This window comes from Eschscholzia californica, unplaced genomic scaffold, assembly GCF_041429995.1.
Source record: "Eschscholzia californica isolate CP2 unplaced genomic scaffold, dmEscCali1.0.p SCAF_1, whole genome shotgun sequence".
In the NCBI taxonomy this organism is placed as follows: Eukaryota; Viridiplantae; Streptophyta; class Magnoliopsida; order Ranunculales; family Papaveraceae; genus Eschscholzia; species Eschscholzia californica.
Window position 1 is genome coordinate 87,696,903 of NW_028238198.1, and position 15,105 is coordinate 87,712,007.

Consider the following 15,105-nt stretch of genomic DNA (forward strand, 5'->3'; position numbering starts at 1 on the left):
TGTTTTCGTAGATTTTAATTGCATGGTGAAAAATCAGTTTGATGCTAAAATTAAATATTTTAGATCTGACAATGGTACAGAATATGTCAAAGGGTTACTTCCTCATTATCTCCGCAGTCAGGGTATTATACATCAAACGAGTTGTGTTGGCACACCGCAACAAAATGGTGTTTCAGAACGCAAAAATAGACATGTGTTGGAAACTGCTCGTGCCCTCATGATGCAAATGAATGTTCCCAAAAGGTATTGGTCTCATAGTATGTTAACTGCTACGTATTTGATTAATAGACTTCCTACTCGAATCCTTAATTTTAAATCTCCATTAGAAGTTCTAAAAGGGCATAAACCTGATATCTCTCATCTTCGGGTATTCGGGTGTGTGTGTTATGTTCACCAACAAACACAAAATCGTGACAAATTTGATGCTCGATCAAGTAAATGTGTTTTCTTTGGATATTCTTCAACTAAAAAGGGGTATGTATGTTATAATCTAACAACCAAAAAGCTTATGATTTCTCGGGATGTCTTATTTGATGAAGATCATGCTTATTTTCAATCTGAATCTGGGAATCGGTCCCAGGGGGAGTATATGGCTGACATGGTACCGCTTCCTGCCAGAGATAACAATTCCATGCCACTTCCTACTATTGATAATGAATCCTCTAACAATGATGTTGAACTGGTTGAATCAACAAATCAACCAATATCAACTGCGACAAATAATGATCCCAGTGATAGGATAGAAGAACAAATCATACCTCCTCAAAGTGAAGCAGTTCCAATACTAAGAAGGTCTGGTAGAGAGACAAGACCTCCAGAAAAAATGAAAGATTTCTTCACATACCATGCGGTTGCTTACCCTTTGGAGGCCCATTTGACTTATGATAATGTTACTCCTTCATATTCTGCCTTTTTAAGTGCAATATCGAGTGATCAAGAGCCAAAAAATTTTACAGAAGCTCGATCCAACCCAATTTGGATGAAAGCTATGAAAGAAGAGTTGCAAGCTTTAGATGAAAACAAGACGTGGGAACTTGTAAAGTTACCACACGGAAAGAAAACTGTTGGTTGTCGTTGGGTATATAAAACTAAATACAAAAGTGATGGAAGTATAGAACGACATAAAGCGAGGTTGGTTGCTAAGGGATTTACTCAAACATATGGAGAAGATTACAAAGAAACCTTTGCTCCAGTTGCCAAGATGAACACCTTTAGAGTTCTTATGTCTCTTGCAGCTAACAAAGATTGGAAGTTATTTCAGATGGATGTGAAAAATGCATTCCTACACGGTAATCTTGAAGAAGAAGTCTACATGAGTATACCGCCTGGTCATCCTCAAGAAAGCAACATTAATCTAGTATGCAAATTAAAAAAGGCGATATACGGTCTTAAACAGTCGCCTCGTGCATGGTATTCTAAGTTGAGTTCAGTTCTTATGAAGGATGGGTTGAAAAGAAGCTCAGCCGATCCATCTTTATTTATAAAAAAAGGTAACTCTGGAATTACTATTGTGTTGGTGTATGTTGATGATCTTGTCATTACTGGTGACGATCAACATGAGATCGAAAAACTTAAAGATCTGCTTCACAAGAGGTTTGCTATCAAAGACTTAGGGATATTAAAATATTTCCTGGGTATTGAAGTTGCTTACTCAAAAAAGGGTATTTTTCTTAATCAGAGAAAGTATGTTTTAGACTTGTTAAGAGAGACAGGAAAAATGGGAGTAAAACCAGTTGATACTCCAATTGAAAATGGTGGTAAGATTGACGAGAAAGGTGAATTACTATTAGATATTGGTCAATTTCAAAGGTTAGTTGGTAAATTAATTTATCTTGCCATTACTCGACCTGACATATCTTATGCAGTGAGTTTAATAAGTCGCTTTATGCATTCTCCAAAGTCTAATCATATGGATGCAGCAACGAGGATCTTGCAGTATCTAAAAGGATCACCAGGAAGAGGAATATTGATGTGCAAGAATGATGATGATTCTGGACATTCCATTTCAGCCTACTCTGATGCTGATTGGGCTGGTTGTCCGGTTGATCGAAAATCAACAACAGGTTATTGCACTTTTGTTGGAGGTAATATGGTTACATGGAAGAGTAAAAAACAAAATGTCGTTGCTCGATCTAGTGCAGAAGCAGAATATCGTGCCATGGCATCAACTACTTCCGAGATTATATGGCTTAGAGCCTTGTTAGAAGAACTAGGTTTTGCTTCATCTCAACCCACCAAGATGTTTTGTGATAACCAAGCTGCTATGCATATTGCCTCGAACCCGGTATTCCACGAAAGAACGAAGCACATTGAAGTGGACTGCCACTTTGTCCGAGACCACATAAAGGCTAACAATATATGCACTCCCTTTGTTCGTACTGATCAACAACTAGCAGATATTTTCACAAAAGGATTGCCGGCTAAAAAGTTTCAAGAGATTTTATTCAAGTTGGGCTCTATTGACATCTTCGCACCAACTTGAGGGGGAGTGTTGGTGGAGAAGATTTGAAAGATATATGAAGTATATTCTTATTTCCTTCATAGTCTTAGATTTGAGTATAACAATTTAGGCAAGATATGATATCTATATTGTGTTGCTTAAATTAGTTGCCTGTATTGATCTATAAAACTCATGTAACCTCACCTCCAAACTTCTATGAATGAGAAATACGAGCTCTCTTCTTCTCCCGTGGAGTAGGCTTAGCCGAACCACGTAAATCATTATCTCATTATCTATATTTTTTTCTTTATATATAGATGGAAATTTATAACTTGAACTATATATGAGCAAGAGCATATTTTTCCGTCGCTCTTTTTTAATAACAACAAAAAGCATTTCCATCACCATCATTGCAATTTGTTTTGACTACCACAACTCACTCATAGTTGATGATGATTCAATCCAAGATAACAAGGATTCAAGGGTGACGTTAGTCAGCTGGTACAATCAGTTAAAGTGCAAATAGACCTCAATAATAGAGCCTTTTATATGAACACGGCATATAGGAAATCGCCTCCCCACAATGTGGGAGTAATGAAATAGCTTCTTGATCTGCAAATTACCAATATGAACCCACTGGCTCGACCAGTAACCAATGGCTAAAACTAAAAAATCCATGGTTTCCCGGTAGAACCCCATTTCGCCCAAGTTGTTGCGGAACCGGAAAAAAGAAGCGGTTTTTCGCACAGCTTACTCATAGTGCAGGTCCCACTTGTATATTGTATTTGGCCGAAGAAGCAAGACTTCCCCTAAAGATAAATCCCATTCTTTTGGGCCCCTAAAACCATCCTCAAGTCCTTTTAAACAATCTCATCAGGCAGAATGAAAGAATTTTCACCCGGCTTATGGAAAAAGGGTAGAGCGGCAGTTAAAGAATACAGAAGGTTAATGCCTAGACGCAAAGCAAGCAAAGTAAGCGATGCCTGAACTGAAGCTGAAGCTACTATAAGTGTCCGACCAAATACGAATAAAAGTTGAGAAAAAACTAAAAGCTATCACATGAACATGTTTAAGTCAGAGCAGTGTTATGACATCAAAATCCTTAGGTATTCTCTTTAGGAGCAGATCTCGCACACACCCACCCACAAGATATGCCTGAAAACTTGCATAACCATACACCTGAGTAGCAAAACCTCTCAAACTATTTAAAACAAACGATATGTCAATATGATGAATGACGGATACCTCATATCGAGCCTTTAAGCTATAACTATTACTATTGTCGTGACTCCAATTACAGAAATAATGACAATCACTAGATGCAACATTGAATAGGGGAACGTAAAATGGGTATTACTATGTCCTTACTTCGTTAGTTTTTATTTATCATATAAACTAAAATTTACCACAAGACCTACAAAATCTCAGTCACACTGCTGCCTTTAGGCCCCTGCCCCTCATAAAAACTCTCCGTTCTTGTCTAAAGTATAATATAGTAGGGTATCGAATTTGATTTTTATTGAAGTATATGGACCAAATTAACAAGTAGAGCAACAAAGCTGGAAAAGAATGGAAAGGTAGAAACTAAGAATTCATTCTAGTTTCAAATAGTAGTAGTAACAAAAAAAAGTAATGCCCACTTGTTTATTAAAAAAAGCTAAAGTTGAAATGAAAGAAAAAAAAAAACTCAATTCTCCATCTCTGTCAGACTCTTCACAGTTCACTCTAAGCTATTATTATCACTACTGATATTTGACACTGAAACGAAATAGCCGTTTCCATTTATTATTTGTTAAAGAAAGCTACTCCAGCCTAACAGGCAAACAACCTTAATGACATACTAGTAGTAGTTTTATTCTAGATCCACCAATCATAACCATCATCAGCATCAGCTTCACTCCCCGTGTCCGTGTCCATCTCCCCCTCGCCTTCAAGAATTCCTTGCCCTAGTTTATCTATTCTTTTGTGGTCACTCTTGTGTAAACCACCGTCAGAGCCATCCCAATGCCCTATTCCCAACTCCTCACCATTGACTGCAATGTGCATGAATGGTCGGCTACTTACTAAATCATCTACTAATACTTCGCTATTACTTCCACCCACACCTAACCATCTCAACCCCGACAAGTAAGGTTTCTTAAACCACTGAAATGCGAGCCACGTTATTTCCTCACAACCATAAAGATCGATTAGCTTCAAGCAACTCTTATTCCACCCATCTTCCTCGACATGCATTGTGGCCAATGCTATCACTGAAGCGTCGCCTATCTGTGGGCATTCACGCATACGCAGTTCAATAATAGGAACCCTAGTTTTAGCAAGTACCAAAATTCCATCGTCAGTAAGATTCGGAAGGTTAGATAGGTCCAAGTGTTGCAACCCTCGACCAGATTGACTAGAACAGTAAAATATAGAAGTAATGCAATTATCAGTAAGTCTTTTGCAACCTCTAACGGATAATGAAGTTAATGACTCTAATACTATATTTCCCAAGTATGTCAAGCCAATATCACTAATATCCAAGCCATCGAGGAGTAATATCTTTAACTTGTGCAGAGTGCTGATTTGTGTTAGGGCTTCATCACCAAGGTTTCGACAACCACGCAAGTCTAGAAATTTGATATTCATGTTGTATACCAAACTCGCTACAGCAGAATTGGTTAATAGATAACACCATCTCAAGCTCACACTTGTCAAGGAAAGAGATGTAGCAGAAATGTCGTGAAACACTGAATTTGTCATCTTTGTTCCATGGCGGATCCACAGTTTTTGCAGTTTCGGACATGAGAGTAATATTGCCCTGAAACCTGAATTTGTAACACGACAAAAACCTGCAAGCGAAACACTTTCGATATTTGAACATCTATCTACCATTGAGATAATGCCAAGGTCATCGACTCGTCTAAAGTAGGTGAGACGGTAACGTGGCTTTCGGACCAGAGATAGATATTTCAGTCTCCCGTGTTGATTGATAAGTTGAAGACCAGAGTTGCTGAGATCCCACCGGTCTATTAACTCATTATAAGGTGCATCTTCAAGATCCAAATGAATCAAATTCGGAAGACATCTACTTATAGCACCAACTAAAGTATCTGAGATACTGTCTACTGAAATACACAACTTTTGAATGTTAGGCAGCATCAGCACGGTATGAGATAGATGTTGTTGAGCTACTTCGGACGGGAATAGTATCCCACTCAAAAATTCTGAAGACATATCACCAATCTTCAGTGTCAACGACTACAAAGATGAACAAATATTAGCATCAAGGTTTTAAAATACGTTTTTACGCCTCAAGGCGAGGTGGTACCTCCAGGCGCGCCTTAATGCCTAAAATACGAGAAAAAATTGCTAGAGACAATGACATCAATTGTGTAAAAACATAGCATAATAAGTTTTTCTACTTCACTGCCATAGTATAAAGTCTGAAGTGTTGCCAAACAACTCAAAACTAACATTGAAAAGTTTACTACCATATCATAACAAGTCCCCTTAGCCTAAAATACGTCATTTTTTTTCATGGCCTACAATACGTACGCCTCGAGGCGCCTTTTCAAACAATAATTAACAGTAACTAGTATGTATATGTATACAAGCCAGGGTCACAAACGCATAAATAATAGACACAAAATAATCTTGCTATTTAAGACAACCGCTCTGCTAACACTTGAGAGTAGGAATTAGACCAAAGACGACGATTGGCAAACAATGTCTAATATGTTTAGTTGCCAAAACTATTCCTTTATGATGAAACAAATAATCTTACGGGTCTATGTGGTATTAATATGAATCTTACTTGTAATTGGGAGCAACCAGTAACTAATTCTCGTAGTTGATCAGTAAGATATGAACCTGCTCTTCTTCCAACTATCGCATCCAAGTAAAGACACCTGTAAGTGAAAAAAAAAAATTCATTTGACAAGAAACCCAGTAACTATTCTCAAGTTAATATACAGAAGTTGATGTTGACTAAGGAAGTAATGCATGAGAAAGCTGAAGCCATATTGTGAGCCAAACCTCAGGTCCCTGCAACATTCTCCAATCTTCGACGCCAATTTCTTGTAGCAATCTATGCAATTATGCAAGTAAAGATGTTGCAGAGAAGGCCGGAGAAGATAATTGATGGGTGTCTCTTTAAGGCGCCTACAGTCAGCTCTGAGGCTTTGAAGATTAGGGTTACGAGATATGAGGGGCATCAACAAATTGATTGGCAGAGGAGTATCCTGAAAACATACAAGATTACTTACTAATCAGATAATAATCAAACTATTAGTTAAGATTGACGTTGAACCCTAAACTGTAATTTGACCGACATTCATGCTTAAGCAGGGGAAGGTATCCATCCATTGTCCCCAGCAACCACATTTTCAAGGGCAAGTTCTAAGTTTCAAAGGATTGACATTTATTTATTTTTTCTTTTCAGGGGGAGTTCAATTTTAGTGTCTCAAATCCTAGCCTAAAAGAATGTGCATATAATCAAAAATTTGCACCATCAAAATCTAAAAACCCTAAAAAGAAATTACTTACAGAAACATGGAGATTGGGGAGGATGGATAGGGTTTTGGAAGCGAGTGAGTTGAAGGTCTTACAGGTAGTGGAGATAGAGCAGATAGATGAGATATCCATCTTCTCCATTATGAACCCTAATATCTCACCAGGCAATACCTCCAAGATGCACTTCTCCTCCATCTCTCTCTTGTCTCTCTCCACCATATCACTCACCATGAAAGTCGAGAAGTTTTCCTCTTTAATGTTTTTTATCGGAACAATTTAAATAATCTATTTTGCATTTTTAGGATTTTTTTTTTTTTTTTTATGAGAGATGTATCTTTACTTTATTGAGGATTTCTCATGATGGCTGTGTACCACTTATCTCCTTTTACAAATATATCTACTTCTACACGTCCAAATAGTTTTGACTGCTTTGTATTGTAGAGATGATGGTGGGTTAGCTTTTCCCTAAAGAGATTCTCCTAAAGGACGAGGGCAGGTCATGAACCTGTTCTAAATGGGACCATCTCCATTTCAAGTATTTTTGGCCAGACATATTGAGTCGAGTTTATGAGTGGCCCAAGTACATAGAGGGAACTCAAAGAATGGGAGACTATCTCATATGTTGCATTTGTACAAAATAGTTTATGTTTCAAGTGTATTATTGCACAAAAAATTCTTTTTCCTACACGTGTCTCTAGACACAATCTTATGGCAAATTGCAACCTGTTTTCTGTGCACCAACCTTGGGCGGCCTTACATCCGAATTGATTTTATTAGTAGGTGCATGGTTAACCAGCTTATTTATTGAAAATTTGAAATTATATGATTTTTCAGAAATGTGCTGGCAATTTGCGCCAAGGAGAGGTTGCCACATCTATTTATGATGCTGGAGCCGGTATTAGTTAGCAGCCTATGAACATAAAATTTGAAAATCATGTGCATTTGTTATGTTTCTGAATACCGTATGCTTATGCTTGCAGGGCTCTGCCTATGAGAAAGAGCATTTCCCCTTTTAATTTTATAAATAAACACAATCTGCGAAAGCTATGTTGGCAATATATGTAACTATACTTACTGTGTTTTGCGGTAGGCTTAACACCTTTGTTTATTGTCAGAACTTAATGTTTACTGTGTTGTGTGGAAGTCTCCAGCTTCTAGCCTTCTCGGTAGTCAGTAATATTGGGAGGTTAATACAAGTCAGTGTTGAGTGTTTTCTGTTGCTAAAAGTTTGAAACTATAGACGAGTAAATGGCGATGTACTAGTACAAGCGAAAATATGATCAATTTCCATCTTATATTGGTGTGAGGGCTATAATGAATTTCTACACTTTATTGTCTTTGTAGACACCAACTGAGCAGTTGGAATTGGGAAGTCCATTGTCACCATTTGAAGAACAGGTTATCTTCTCCTTCGTATTATCTTTTTTGTTTTTGGATTTTGAAACTCAGTAAGAACATGAAATGTTGTTAAATTATACTTCAGGCACTTGTTGTACTTGTACATGATTTGGGTCCAAACTGGGAACTTGTTAGTGATGTTATGAACAGTACTTTACAGTTAAAGGTAAATACATTTTGAGTTTATCCTCACTTTAGTTCTTTGTAAGTGAAACTTTTCGGAAAGCTTCAGATTGTAAGTGAAACTTTTCGTCAATGTTATGAACTGTAATCTGTTCAACTGTCTACACTGAAGATGCGTATGTGATTTTCCTGTCCACATCCAGTGCACTTTTCGGAAAGCTTCAGATTGCAAGGAACACCACAAAGTTTTAATGGACAAGAATTTTGGTGATGGAGCTAATAGTGCTGAGGATTCGGGGTCTTCCCAACCTTATCCATCCAGTTTACCTGGAATTCCGAAGGCATGCTTTTTTGTCATTTTGATTATTTGAACTCACTTGTCCTATTTCCTCATTGTTTTCATGAGAAGAACTCTCAATTTAAACTGATTTCAAAGTTATGCCTCCTATTGTTAATAAAACTGGTCTACTAGTACTGCTTTCTCATTAGGGTAGTGCCAGACAGTTGTTCCAGCGTTTGCAGGGTCCGAAGGAAGAGGAAGCCATTAAATCTCATTTTGAGAAAATCATTTTGATTGGAAGACATCAACATTCTCGTAAAATTCAGGTTTGTTTTTGTTTTTGAAGTGTAAATTATTTCGACCATTTTTATTACGTGATCTGTAAACCGTTTCTGTGATGGTAGCATGTGATTCTCCCTCATCTGCATAATTTAGTTTGTTACTCTACTTTGGGAGTCTGAATTGGACAGCTTGGTAGCGTCCACTTGTTGCAGGTTTCTGAAATTGGAAACCTCAAATTGTGGTGCTTGACCTGTCACCCGTGCGAGTTTGTGTGTTACACTTCTTCACTGGGCTAATCAACATGATTTATACATATCATTAAATGTGGCCCCTGGGGTCCTTGGTTTTTCTTTCGTTTTCCTGTTTCAAAATTTCAATTTGTTTTGTTTTTATATTAGAATGATAACCAGGATCCGAAACAAATAACTCCAGTCCATAGCTCCCATGCTATTGCCGTTTTTCAAGCTTGTCTGAGTAATTCAAACGGCGTCACATTGACGTAAGTTCTAATTTTTTTTGGGGAAATGTAGTACTTGAGTTCTTTCACCTTCTATTCACTGCCACTCATTTCCACTTGTTGTTTATTTGTACGTTCCAAGTTTCTGTAGTTTGATTTATTTTTATTTCCTCTTTAAGTTCTAATCATAACTCGTTTAATTTTACCACGAAGGCCTCTCGAGCTTTGGGATGCAACAACTTTAAGCTCGGATACTCTTTCCCTTGGAATAACAAATCAAGGTTCGGATGCTCCGGTAATTCCGACATCTGGTTCTAGTTCCATGCCGCAAGTATCTTCCGGCCCTGTCCTTGATAATAGCTTGCTACTTCCATCTTCTTCACCCAGTGGCCCTACTAGGTAGTAGGTATGCTTCACAATCTAATAATATTGCGATAATGAAATGAATTCATCGAGACATGATTGTATGGTTACGTTTTACATGCATGGTCACAAATATAGTGGTCCAACACAGACATCTTTACTGATCGATGAGCAACAGCGAATGCAACATTATAATCACGTGGCATCTGGTAGAAAAGTTCAGCAACCTGGCTTGTCTCTTACTGTGTCTTTGGCAGGATCAGATCGTGGTGTTCGCGTATTACCTGGTGGAAATGGTATAGGTATGATGACTGGAATCAATAGGGCCATGCCAATGCCCCGGCCAGGGTTTCAAAGAGTAGGTTCACCTTCGAGGAACATGGTTCCATCTGGAAGTTTGATTTCCACAAACGGGGCTGGGATGCCTAACTTGTAACTATGAAAAATGGATCTCTTTCTGGCCGGGGGGCCACAATCATGAGATCCGAGATATGCATATGACAAGAGTGAGAATGTTTTTCCTCTGTTTATTCTGGAAAGCTTAACTGATATTCAATGAGTAACAAATAATAATAGGGTTATTTCCCAAATGACCCCTTACTTTATGACCAGCTTCTTGCGTAGCCCCCTGCTTTATGAAAAGTACCCAGATGACCCCCTTTCACATGTTCGTTAAATTTTTTCCCTCTCCCAAATGACCCTTCCGTGTTGTCATCCCTCTCTCCTCCATCTCATCACCTCTCTCTGCCACGTTATCTCTCTCGCCACCTCATCTCCGATAAGGTTGCCTGTCGGTCAAAATTTTCGGTGACCGGCCGGCGACCTTCATACTTACAAAAAGAGTAGGGAGCAATTTGGGAAATAACCCATAATAATAATTTGTTTTCAGCTTTTCTGATGATCATTTTTCTGTATTTGTCATAGCCTAATCAAAATTCAGATGATCATTTACAACAGATGATGATGCAGCAGGTGACACAGGGGACTTGCCAAGTTGTTCCGCCTTTCAATGGTCTTAGCACGGGATTCTCTAACCAGATTTCCCCTCCACCTGGTCAAACATTTTCAGTACGACATCCACAACAGCAACATCAGATGCTCCAGAAACAGGCATATGGGCCAATGATGCACCAACAGGCCCATCTACCCCATATTCGAGCTCGCAATCCTGCGACCACCCCACAGCAGCACGCTTACATGATCCGGTTTGCGAAAGAGAGGCAACTGCAGAAACGGATGCGTCATCACCCACAACAACAACATACATTTCCTACCTCTGGCTCCAATACTCCTATCACTCCTGGCCAACCACAGTCTCAGCATCCAATTTCGTCTTCTGTGCAGAATATTTCTCAGATTCAGCAACAAGCATCTTCGGATCCTTCACAAAACACCCAACTCCCCCCAATATCATCATCATTTTCTCCCAATAATCCGATAATTTCACAATCCCAACCAAAACATCACCTCTCTCATGTTCTTGGTCGGGGTCATCAGAGTAGCAATGCTGAGAGCTTGCCTGAACGGATACTGAAACAATGGCAGCCGCATCTTCAACCACAACAACAACCTAGCAGGCACCTAGCTCAACAAAGGCAGCAGTCTGAATTACAACCACAAGTTAAATCTATTAAGGGAATAGGGAGAGGGAATGTGATGATGCCTCAAAAGTTACCTATTGATCCCTTCCATGTCAACGGAATTACTGCTTCAATTCCTGAAAGTCAAGTACCACATGAGAAAGGTGAGCAGGTAACGCAATTGGTGCAAGGGGGAAGCCCGGGCTTATTTTCAGGTTCAAATTTGGTACAACCATGTAAATCTCCAGTGACGCCTCAATCCTCGAATCAATGTTCACCTCAGTAAAAGCTGATATCTTGGTCACCATCTTCTTTGTCAAAGCAGATGGCAGAGACTTTACCTCATCCCGATCAGTTGAGTCAAGGCCAGTCTCCATCAGTTCCCTCCCCGGCTCATTCTCTTTTGGCATCTCAGCCATCTCTTCCTCGCTTGGCTGTCAGTTCTGGCCAAGAGCAGCAGCCGCCACGGCAACATCGGAAGCAACTGGGTAATTCGCACCAGACTGTGGAACGAATGATACAACAAAATCGGCAAATGAGTTCTGATCCTCATTGCAATCACCAGTTGAGCAACCATCTGAGAACAAGCATGTCATCACCTCAAGACCGTACGGAATCATTTACTAGTGTCACTCCTGTTGTTTCGTCTGCAAGTAGAACCTCGTTTAAGTTGGAAGCAGCGTCAGAGCCTTTACGTGAATCAGGAATTCCTAGCTCAAGAAATGATCCGTCTGCAGTTGGAGACCCACTGCCGCTGACAAGTACGAGGGAACTGAGACAGCACCATCCTCATATGTCCATGACTTTAACCAGAAACAGTTTTCAGGACACGTGCTTATGCATGGAAACAATGCGGGAACCCAGTGGCATTCACAAAAATAACAACAACAAAGACAACATCTATCGGCAAGCCAACAACCTGAACCACCAGGTCCACCGTCACATTCTCCGTCACCACAAAATCCCGAGCAGCCCCAGCCACAACAACAACAAACCCCGCAAGCAGGAAACAGTGGAGGGGATTGAGTCGGGCCAAGTAACTCTCGATCGGGATGAATCACCTAGGCAGATCTGACGTTCTTAGCAAGGGTCAGCTTCTGGCTTTGGCTTTTTTCACGACCCTGTCTCGGTACTGTACAGCAGGTAGGTTTTACAAGCTGAGTTCCAATCCATGAAAATAGACTTAACACATACACAGAAATAGACATAACCAGTCCATGAAAAAACGATCATTCAAAGCAGAGACTGAATTTTCAGTCGACTATCATTCTTTTCACCTACATTTACATATCTAAGCCTAGAAAGTCTCATGATGTCCGCTTATTTCCTTCACTTCGAAATTTTGCGAGATAGACTTCAAACTAATAGTAGGATATTGGGTTCAATGCAGATGGAAGCTTATCACTGCGACCTGCATGACAAATCTACTGGGGACACCCTCTTGCGAGCATACCTTGGTGTTTATCTTTCTTTGGGGATAGCTGAACTCTTGTTCGGCTGTGCGAAAGAAACAAGAAGAGAGATTAGGGTTTCAATAGGTTTAACAGTATGTGTACAGGGGGCCAATCCTCCTCTTTCTTTTTATTACTTGGGTAATTCTCTCTTCAACTGTTTTTGTATAGGATAAAGAAGGAAGAAAAGAAAAGGGGGTGTTAATTGTAGTTCATTTCCCCATTTGTTTTTTCATTTAAGGTCACCTTATAATTGGTTCATATATTATCGAGAGAAAAATTATAAGGCCCAAAATCCGGGTCAAAATATCAAATGAAGCCCAATCCGGAATAATAATGCAAAAAAAACCCAAAATTTAAAATTACCATTCATTAAAATTTCTGAACAAAACACAGATTGCTCTCAACAATTTTGTATTTGCTCTCAACAATTTTGTAAATGTATGAACAAATTTGTTTTTGTTCACACATAATTATATATGTTGTCACAGTTTCAAAAGTGTTGTAACAGTTTCAAAAGTATTGCCAACAGTTTAAAAATTGGGTTTTTTTTACATTATTATTCCCGAGTGGGTTTTTTTTCATATTTGGGCCCAAATCTTGGGCTTTTCTTACATTGTTGTTATATTATCATGGTTTTCAATTAAGCTTGATAATAATGTATGAAAATATTATTTTTGTATTGTGGGGAAAACCCTATCTAGGTCTGTTGATGTATCAATCCTTCATGTATATGTTTTTTTTTTTTGTAGAATACGACTTTCTCAAAACTTTCATATTTCACGGGTCACAATTTTCCGTTACGATTTCTATAAAAAAAAAATATACATTTCATGCCTTAGGTGGTGTTCAAGAAAGGGTTAATTCCGTTTTGGCCCCCGATTTGTGACCAACTGGCCGTTTTGGCCCTCAATTGTGTCCGGCAGTTCGTTTTGGTCCCAATTTCCTGTTTGGCCCCAACATATTTTTGTAAGCTTCTCCATTCTACCCTTATGGAAATTTTGTAAATAAATGTATTTTCTTTCTCTTTGTCCACCTCACTAAGCAATTGCCACGTCAAATTCGTCCACATAAGGTCGCCGGAAAATGTCGCCGGAAAATGTCGCCGGCGACATCATTTCCGGCGACCACCAATTTTTTTTTTTTTTTTAACTTCTTCTCCAACCATCTCCTTCCTTCTTCTTCTCTCTCTCTCCTTCCTCTTCTCTCTCTCTCTCTCTCCTTCTCTCTCTCCTTCTTCTCTCTCTCTTCCCCTCTTCTCCCTCTCTTCCCCTCTTCTCTCTCTGTTAGGTTTCCGGCGAAGGGAAACCCTTCGCCGGAAACCGTCTGGATCTGGGGAAAACCCCAGATCCAGACACCTCTTCGTCATCATTAAGATCTTCTTCTTCCCAACCACCCACATTTCATTTCTCTCTCTAACAATCACACAGGAAGAAGAACAAGAAAAATGAGTTCCCTTCCTACCTTAGATGATGTTCCATTACACATCTTATTAAACTTTAATGAATTTAATACTTCATTGTTGTTGATTAGGCTTGAAGATCCTAACGCCGATGAAGTTAAGGATGTCGTAAAGAACAAAGCAAACCCTATAAGATCGTTTGTATTCGATTTTGATTCATAAACTCTAATAGCCATGAAGATCTTGACGATGATGAAAGTGGGTTTATGTTTATGTTTATTTGGCTTTAAATTAATTTGGGTGTTTTTGGATTTTAATAGCCAAAACCTAATTGACTGAAGATCTTGATGATGATGAAAGTGGGTTTATGTTTATTTTTGGCTTTGAATTAATTTGGGTGTTTTTGGATTTTAATAGCCAAATCCCAATTGCATGAAGATCTTGATGATGATGAAAGTGGGTTTATGTTTATTGTTGGCTTTGAATTAATTTGGGTGTTTTTGGATTTTAATAGCCAAACCCTGATTAACTGGTGTTTGGTTGTGGCAGTGGTGGAGAGAGAAGGAGAGAGAGAAGAAGAAGGAGAGAGAGAAGAAGAGGAAGGAGAGAGAGAAGAAGAAGGAAGGAGATGGTTGGAGAAGAAGAAGTTAAAAAAAAAAAAAAAAAAAATTGGTGGTCGCCGGAAATGATGTCGCCGGCGACATTTTCTGGCGACCTTATGTGACAGAATATGACGTGGCAATTGCTTAGTGAGGTGGACAAAGAGAAAGAAAATACATTTAATTTACAAAATTGCCATAAGGGTAGAATGGAGAAGCTTACAAAAATATGTTGG

General features: G+C 39.0%; 1 protein-coding gene and 1 pseudogene across 1 annotated transcript; one reads left to right on the plus strand and one right to left on the minus strand.

The window, feature by feature from the left end:
• Positions 1-4,016: 4,016 nt before the first annotated feature.
• On the minus strand, positions 4,017-7,456 carry LOC147570754 (F-box/LRR-repeat protein 10-like). The gene is made up of 4 exons (XM_086657299.1): positions 6,968-7,456; positions 6,458-6,663; positions 6,237-6,330; positions 4,017-5,680 (listed from the first exon to the last, which is right to left on the minus strand). Exons 1-4 carry the CDS (start codon positions 7,163-7,165, stop codon positions 4,298-4,300), a joined length of 1,881 nt encoding a protein of 626 aa, XP_086513425.1. The 5' UTR covers positions 7,166-7,456; the 3' UTR covers positions 4,017-4,297.
• On the plus strand, positions 7,449-14,492 carry LOC147570755 (chromatin modification-related protein EAF1 B-like; annotated as a pseudogene).
• Positions 14,493-15,105: the final 613 nt, after the last annotated feature.

What these genes read in the sequence shown, in the direction of transcription:
- LOC147570754 (XM_086657299.1), bottom strand. Translation starts at nt 7,165, where the DNA reads ATGGTGAGTGATATGGTGGAGAGAGACAAGAGAGAGATGGAGGAGAAG. An exon ending in TCCCCAATCTCCATGTTTCT is followed by an intron (nt 6,664 to 6,967) that starts GTAAGTAATTTC and finishes GTATGTTTTCAG; the next exon opens with GATACTCCTCTGCCAATCAA. An exon ending in CTGGTTGCTCCCAATTACAA is followed by an intron (nt 5,681 to 6,236) that starts GTAAGATTCATA and finishes TCATCTTTGTAG; the next exon opens with TCGTTGACACTGAAGATTGG.